The 8,984-nt window shown below is 40.5% G+C and overlaps 1 protein-coding gene across 1 annotated transcript in view; it reads left to right on the top strand.

Annotated features, from left to right (window-relative positions):
• The window catches only part of tm9sf4 (transmembrane 9 superfamily protein member 4), an 88,799-nt gene that overhangs the window by 70,237 nt on the left and 9,578 nt on the right, over positions 1-8,984 (top strand). Inside the window, 7 exon segments of the mRNA XM_034172107.1 lie at positions 228-339; positions 633-703; positions 886-1,018; positions 2,997-3,078; positions 3,187-3,262; positions 4,912-4,995; positions 8,801-8,976. Of these exon segments, the coding sequence (XP_034027998.1) occupies positions 228-339; positions 633-703; positions 886-1,018; positions 2,997-3,078; positions 3,187-3,262; positions 4,912-4,995; positions 8,801-8,976 (734 nt within the window).

Below are 8,984 nucleotides of genomic sequence, written 5' to 3'. Positions count from 1 at the left end.
ATGATAAAAATTTCAAACCTCTCCATTCTTTGTAGGTGGAAAAGCTTGCAAAATTGACAGTGGATCAAATACTTTTGTGTCACTGTAGTGGAATCTGGCTGTAGCAGATAGTGACTCACTGGAAATAAGGATGGATCACCCAATTCTACTTCTTAATTAAGCAAGCCAGCACTTAATTATTCTCAGCTGTTTCAGATTAGCTAAATAACTGCTGTTTTTTTCTACAGGAAAGTGAGGTGAAGTGGGCCTCTCGATGGGACACATACCTAACCATGAGTGATGTCCAGATTCACTGGTTCTCCATTGTCAACTCTGTGGTGGTCGTCTTCTTTCTCTCTGGTATCTCAAATTTATTTATTCACCAACAAATCCATTGTGTTAATGGTCATCGCTTATAACAATGAAAGAGATCGACATTATCCACCAACATGTGATTCATTGTCATGGCACCGTTCATTATTATAAGCCTAAACCTGACTACTTAGACTTTGTGATTGTTGTAGAAGGTAGCTTTGGTCTTGTGCATTATTCACAAGATTTTACATGAGTTATGCATACTTCATGTTTATAAGTGTAATTTAAACCTGTACTTTGATGCATGTTTCTAGGTGGCTAATGTCTTTCTTTCTTAGGTATACTGAGTATGATCATTATCAGGACTTTGAGAAAGGACATTGCCAACTACAACAGAGAAGATGACATAGTAAGGAAACAGTCTAGTTATTTTCAACAAGTTTTCTTTTGAAAGATCACAGTAAATTCCATAATTTTGAATTAATCTGATCTTGATTTTTATTTTAATAAAATCTGAGGGCTTTTTTTTTTTTTACATTTCTTATATCAGTATATTCCTGGGACTTTACCACATTTCTCTGTTAAAAACAGGAGGACACCATGGAGGAATCAGGATGGAAGAATGTTCATGGGGATGTCTTTAGGCCACCTCAGTATCCCATGATCCTCAGCTCTCTCCTGGGTTCAGGGATCCAACTCTTTTGCATGGTCCTTATTGTTATCTGTGAGTTTCTCTGTCATCACGTGTGTGTGTGTGTGTGTGTGTGTGTGTGTGTGTGTGTGTGTGTGTGTGTGTGTGTGTGTGTGTGTGTGTGTGTGTGTGTGTGTGTGTGTGTGTGTGTGTGTGTGTGTGTGTGTGTGTGTGTGTGTGTGTGTGTGTGTGTGTGTTAAGTTTGTCCACCTTCTTTATGGTGTAGAGGAACTGAAGCTTATGTGAAGAACAGGGACCACATACAGCTGTCTTTTCTTTGTATTGAGAATTTTATTTGCAGCTTATATTTTAAAAACAAAAACAAACCTTTCTATGTTGTTTGTCCTGGTGGGGGGGGCTGTCTGTCTGTTGCCATTATGAACATTAACAGAAGCAGGTTGTTTACTGTCAGATCTGTAATATTATTTATAGGTTAGTTCGACTTCAATAATTACCCTTATTTATTAAATGGCACAAATTTATATATGCAATAAAGTGCAGCACTGTACCTGAATAATTGTGGAAACAGGCACGGATGGGCCTCTCCAGGAACAGGGATGGAGACCCATACTGTAAGCTGCACTCATGTGACCTTCAGTGCTATAGTCCTTATTTTCAAAGGTGGAAGAGATGCTGTGTTCACTTGCTCAGCGCACAAATAGGCCAATTTTGATCTGAAAGCTAAGCACAAGCACAACTCTTCCCCTTTCTAAGTGCACTGAACCAAAACAGCAACTAAACCAGAGACTGATGCGTAATGCAGCGTATGTTGACATCATATATCTATAAATGATATGCCAATATGATTGGATAAAACACTAAAGAATAAATAGCAGTACACCCTTTTCGCAGACGGGTAATATTTTTCATACCACCCGAGTGGTATGAAAATCCGGACAGCGGAGCAGCGCCACGACGAAGAGGCACGGTCAGAGGAACTGAAATACTGGTGAGTCGCTATTAATAATTTGTTACGTGTCCAACCTTGTAGGTTGATCGTTAAAATCAAATTCGTTAGTTCTAAAAGCCATCATAATTATTTATAGGAAAACGTTCTTTTTTTTTTTTTCTACTAAGGTTTGAACTTTGTTTACACAGGAGAGAAAAGTGAGAAAATGTTAATGCCTGTTTGAGGAAAGTGTATAAAGTGTGTAGTGAGGGGTTTTAAAACATCTATAATAATTGTAAAAAATAACACTGACTACTTCGCGGATTTCGCCTATCACGGGTTATTTTTAGAACGTAACTCCCGCGATAAACGAGGGACCACTGTATATGATAAAATCATTATCAAGTTGTTTTATCAATGAATATGGCTTTTTACACCCTTCAGAAAACCATACACCCTGAGGCCAGAGGGTGTTGTTCATTGGTGAACAACTTTGTTCTCTCCTTAACAAGTTGGTCTGTGAGCTACAGTCTGACATTACATCGATTCTAATCAACCATAGCAACTGTTGTGCAGAAAGACAGAGTGCTCATTTCTTCCTCTGTATACACAAACTCACACAGTAAAAATAAAAATCCCCCCCACCTTATTTCTGTTACAGCATCTGATGCTCATCACTTAAAATTGATAACATTCCATTTGAGAAATATTCAGTAAATGTCCTGAAAATGTTGAGGATAGCTCCTGTCATCTCCTGCTTCTCTGCAACAAACAACAACGTGTGACTGAAGTACCGACTGAGTGTATTTTTGTATCTTCCTGGCCTTACAGGTGGTGGGGGATAAATATCCTTATTTTGTCCATGCTGATTGGTGCAGCCATATGCCGAACATAAAACTGCCATATGTCCTTTGAGCCAGAAGGTTGAAAATAAGAAGAATTAAATTGTTTGCTAGTCGTAGCAGTAAGCCTTTCTATAAACATGGCAGTTACATGATCTCATGACATCAGATACATGGGGTCTACACAGAGGCTTCTGTGACTGAAATTTCATCACTGAATTGCTTTTTTTTTTTTTTTTTTTTTTTTTTTTTTTGTGCCTGGTGTTTGATTTTTTTGTAGTTGTTGCCATGTTGGGGATGTTGTCTCCATCCAGCAGAGGAGCCTTGATGACCACTGCTTGTTTCCTCTTCATGTTTATGGGGTAAAAATTATGTTAGTTTCTGATTCTCATTAGTAAATTGCATAGAACATAGGATTTTACAGATAACATTAATGTGTCCTTATTTTTATTATTATGTTTCTCCTCTAGTGTATTCGGTGGCTTCTTTGCTGGTAGATTGTACCGCACATTAAAAGGACATCGGTGGAGGAAAGGAGCATTTTGTGTGAGTCAGTATGAACAACATACAATGTTTTTGTTTTTTTTACTGTTTGCATGCATTATTTGAGGTTTTCAAAAAAGCTTTTTGTGTATGTAAATAAAAATATATATATTTAAATATACTGGAGAGCGCAGGGGTGGTGGCGGCCAAGTGGTTAGTGCCCTTGGTTTCAGTGTGGATCCTGGTTCAAACCCCACCCTGTGCAATGTGGAGTTGCATCAGGAAGGGCACCCGGTGTAAAACTTGTGCCAAATTAACACAGAGATCCACCCTGGATCTGCTCTGGTGACCCCAAGTGGGGGGAAAAAGGGAGCAGCCAAAGGCACTTAATATTTAAGTACTGGAGAGTACTTCAGATAAAGTATAAAAAAGAATCTGTGAATTGGGATAGCTTTGGCCTAAGAAGGTGAAATTTTTCTCTTGACCCTCCTCGTCGCCACAGATAGCCATCTGGTATGTTGCAGGTGCCTTGGATTTGGTTGTAGATTGTCAATTTTGAGTGTATTGCTTACATCATGCAGTGTGTACCAGCCAAAATATGATTTTGCTCTCCCTGACTCTGTGGTCAAGTTAACAGGTAAACCAGGTCACTGTTGCTGTTGTGTTTATTTACCCCCACAAGGACTCTTGGTTAGCTCTGGCCCAAGGGCCATGAGGATGTGAGACCCAATTGTGATGGCAGATGCACAAAAGTGTTGCACAGAGGTGCAAGTCCATTAGCAGTGTGCCTGAATGCACTTTGGCTGAGTGCTTTTCAAGTGTCAGGAAGTTTGGCGCAAACCTGAGAGCTGGATTTACCATGTTCATTGGGTATGTGCAAATTGTAAACCAAGCATTATTTCAATCAATCATCTTCCCTTTAAACTGGAGCTTGCCAGGTGCATAATGCTCTGGTATCGACGAAGAGGATGCAAATGAAAGGATTTCTGGCTAGTTACCAGCAACCTGTCAGTGTGCACAATCAATAGTGGCCACCAAAGCTACCTGAAGTGAAGTCTACAGTATGGAGGTTTGAGCTCCCCCCTTCCCCCAACTATTTACTGATTTGATTTCATGCTTGTTTTAAATCCATTTCCATTATAGTTTTGTGCCTATAATGTCACCTGTCTCTGGGAGAGAGTGAGAGCTCTTTTAAAATTAGGGGATTTCCCCCCCCCCCCCCCCCCCTTCTTCCACTCCACTCCCTCTCCATTCCTTCAGTGGCCATACCATGTTGCCATATTAAAATGACACAGTTGCAGGTGCCTGGTGACAGAGTTTCTGTGCATTATGAACCTGCTAATGTTTCACTCTTTATACAGTGCTGGTCTTACACCAGGTTTTGGTGGTCAAAGGTACAAACATGTTCTGTTGACAGATGATATCAATCCATCAGTTCTGCACCCAACCACACCTCATTTTGAGGATCTGGCCACAAGGGGGAAATGACAACTGCATCGAGTGAAGTTAGCGGTGATGCTTGTGCTGGGCTTTGCACTGTTTTGTGTTGTGTTTAAGCTATGGCACATGTGGTATATGTTCAGACAGACAGACCCTGATACTTTTTTTTTTTAGGGGGAATGCAACAGATGATAAACCATTTGGGGGGATGGCAAATTTGTCTCTGTTAGTTTAAAACATGTTGTTTAAATTTGATTCACTTCCTCTTGCAGACAGCAACCTTGTATCCTGCAATGGTTTTTGGAATCTGCTTCATCCTCAACTGTTTCATCTGGGGAGAACATTCCTCTGGTGCAGTGAGTACAGGAGTCATCATTTTGACTCTAACTTGTGACCTCCGTGTGAACAAGAACAGTCAGGACCCAAATCTTCCTCAGTTCGAACCTGTTATTGTGTAGCAATTACTGTTATAGAAATATGTATTTTTTTCAGTCAGATTATCATGAATCATATTTTCCTGATTATTTCACATTTAATGTTTGCACATGAAGCAACAACTTGTCTTTGTTGAAAGCGGACACAGTGTTTGATAGTGACTTTGCTACAAAACATTAATTTTACACAGTAAACCTTTGTGTGAAGCACATTCAATTTATTTCATTTATATAGCACCAAATCACAACAAGGCTGCCTCAAGGCGCTTCACACAAGTAAGGTCTAACCTTACTATCCCCCAGAGTAACAGAGGTAAGGAAAAACTCCCTCTGAGGAAGAAACTTCAAGCAGACCAGACTCAAAGGGGTGACCCTCTGCTGGGCCATGCTACAGACACAACTTACAAAACAGTTCACAAAATGAACATACAGGAAATGTTTCCGGCGCACAGGACGGTTTCCAGGACAGATGCCACACCCATCTCTGGATGGAGCCGCACCTCAAATAGAGAGAAAAGAAAAAACGTAGAATCAAGCATCAGAAAGACAAGTACAATGTAATTTGTCAGCATTAAGCAACAAGAAAAACAAGGGAAATACTAAGGTGATCGCCAGCCACTAGCCCTAAGCTTCACTAAAAGACCCAGAATTTAGATAAAGTGAGGCTGCGCCCGCTCTGGTAACTAATACAATTAATTTAAAAAGAGTAAAAAGTATAGTAACATACTATGCCAGTATGCTAGACATACGAACAGGAAAATAAGTGTGTCTTAAGTCAGTCTTAAGTGTTGTTGGTCACATTCAGATAAATGAGTTATCACAGGTATCTTTATACTTCACTTTTTGACACTAAAACAGAAAAAGACCTTCTTGTGAGAGCCCCAGCAGTCTTCAGCTGTTGACAGCTTCAGATCAGTACAAAAAAAAAAGAACTCTTAACATTGTGAAAGTACTACATCATCAGGTGAATCTCATAATTTGCTGGTCAATCCTCATTCCTACTTTCATAGATGGTCTGGGGTTGGGTCATAACCAAAAGACTTGATCGCAGGTACAAGCAGCCAAAATGGGTTTCCTCAGGAGGGTGGCTGATGGCTCCCTCAGAGATATGGATAAGGAGTTGGTCATTCGTGAGGAGTTCAGAGTAGAGCTACCGCTCCTTTCTGCTGAAAGAAGCCAGCTGAGGTGGTTCAGGCATCTGGTAAGGATGTCTCCGGGGTGCCTCTCTAGGGAGGTGTTCCAGGCACATACAGCTGGGAGGAGACCCTGGGGAAGACTCAGGACTAGTTGAAAAGATTACATCTCCACACTGGTCTGGGAACGCCTCAGTATCCCCCAGTTAGTGGTGACTAATATGGCCGGGAAGCTGTTGCCCCCGCGATCCGATCCCAGCTAAGCAGTTGAAGATGTATGATTCCATGTATGTATGCATGCCGTGTCATCATTAACAGGTGTTAGAGGACAAAGGTTGAGATGGGTGTGTCCAAAACACTGCAGAGGTTGTCCTGTCTGTGCAGGATGTAGAGCCATGTGTCATTGACCACTCAAAAAAGTACTGCGGGCACTGAGGTATAATTAGTTTGATTAGGTCAGTAGAACATAGTGTGCACTCTACCAAGGTGACCACAGACACAGAACAGATAGAAAATAACACCCTGGGTGAAAGGTGTTGTGATTGGGTGTTGATGTTGATAACAGTAAGTCCTGTATAGGCTCTGATGCTTGTTCTTGTTGGTACTTAAGTCCGGATTCCATAACATGAAGAGGATTAGAGTCTGCGACTCCCCCTAGATGGGACACCAGTCCAGCGCAGGTCACTTCTTCAGACAAAGCTGGTAACCATTTACAGCTGGGTGGACTGAGACAATGCAGATGAAGTGTCTTTCCAAGGACATGCAGGTAGTATGAGCAGGATTCAAAACCACATCAACAATTTGGCAGGACAGCTCCAAATCCACTGAGCTACCTGTTCCACAATGCAGATGACTGTAAACACCTAAATATATTTAAGTACAGACTAGATTTTGTTTGCTTGGGGAGATATATCAATGTAGATACAGTTGTGTTCAAAAATAATATCAGTGTATATATAAAAAAAACGTGAGTGCAGCTCAAAATCCTTATGCTGGTTTTTAGTCCATGCATGCAGATGCCTTGGGAACGCACTCTATTCCAAATAAAACTTGAAGAAAAATTGATCATATTTGTCATTACTTTACAGAAAGTGAAGAAAAAAATATTATGGCTGTTTAAAAAAAAAATAGCAGTGTCTGCATTTTTCTTTAATAAACTGAAAAATGCTTGAAGATTTATCTTTCTGGTGAATCACTGGACTAATATTAGTTGTATAGATCGCTGTTTCTTGAGAACTGCTTCACATCTGTGTTGCATGGAGTTGACCACATCTGGCACCTATGAACAGGTATTCTGGACGATTGGACTACATTCCACAATTCCTCGGCCATTTCTTGGTGTCACCCTACAAATTTTCCACTGCTTTTTTGAACAGTGTAATATTCCCGTTTTCTCACTTTCTGTAAGTAATAAACAAATTTGATAAGATTTTCTTCATGTTTTGATATGGAATAGAAGGTGCAGTGTTCCTAATGCATTGATGTGTAAGGAAATAAAAGCTATTTTAAGGATTTTGAGTTTTACTTACTTTTTTAAACACATTGCTATTATTTTGGACACAGCTATAATACAGCAACGGTTGCATCACGGCAGACATTGTGAAGCGAGGGCAACAGAGAGTGTACCTCCTTCGCAAATTGAAGTCCTTCTCTGTCAGTTCTGTTATTATGGGTCGTTTTTATCAGTCCTTGATTGAAAGTCTTTTATGTTTTTCTTTCATCTGCTGGTTTCCTAGCCTGGCACTGAAAGATAAAAGTAGCTTGCATAGTATGCACAAAGACATGTTCAAAGAGTCATTGGAGTGGAAACCAGAGACCTAGCTAGTTTTGTGAACAGCAAATGGTGAGGAAGGCAAATTGTATTTTTGTCTTCTCCCGGACATGTGCTGGCAGGTGAATTTCTTTGTTGCCTTCGGGCCGTCGTTATGTTTCACCTGTCTGCAGGACGAATCGGTTGTTAAAACTTTTATTCCTTCTGCTATCCGTCTTTTAAATTCCTTGTAAGGTGTGGATGTATGGGTATGTGGATGTAGTATGTTGTACATTTTATGTGGATGTAGTATGTTTTTTTTTTTTTTTTTGTGATGTGCCGGTATGCAGGCTGCTGAAATTAATTGCCCCTGGTGGGATGAATAAAGTTGTCTAAGTCTAAGCATCACGGGATTTTTGGATGTGCTAAAACTGCTGTTTTGCAGCCCGATATCACCAAAAGGCCTCATCATAATGCAATGACGCCATACAGGTTGAAACACTGTTCCTCTGTGATCTTGGTATAAACCCACACTGCATGTCATATTATCATATAGCGCATGGCTAGCTTAAATCAACAATTGCTTCGCACAACACAGAGTGCATGCTTGAAATGACCAAAACCATTGTTTGTAGGCAGTATACTGGCAGAACTAATATGACAGGGAATCACACAAATTACTTCTCTCTCCCAAAATGGCGATTTTCTAAAATCAGCAAAGCTACACCCTGCAGTGTTCAGGACCCACATTCTTCATTGTCCAGCGCCATCAGTGCAACCACACGGAGTGTAAAACATCTTGCAATGAGCTCATCTTTTTTGTTTTATACTATGACCACTTTAGGTTCCTTTCACCACAATGCTGGCCCTGTTGTGTATGTGGTTCGGTATCTCTATGCCCTTGGTCTATCTGGGCTATTACTTTGGGTTCCGAAAACAGCCATATGACAACCCAGTACGCACCAATCAGATCCCTCGGCAGGTCCCAGAGCAGCGGTGGTACATGAATAAGTTTGTTGGGTGAGTAT

Source organism: Thalassophryne amazonica, chromosome 6, assembly GCF_902500255.1.
Source record: "Thalassophryne amazonica chromosome 6, fThaAma1.1, whole genome shotgun sequence".
NCBI classification, from domain to species: Eukaryota; Metazoa; Chordata; class Actinopteri; order Batrachoidiformes; family Batrachoididae; genus Thalassophryne; species Thalassophryne amazonica.
The sequence above is the reverse complement of the archived record's forward strand: the minus strand, read 5'-3'. Positions and strand labels throughout refer to the sequence as shown.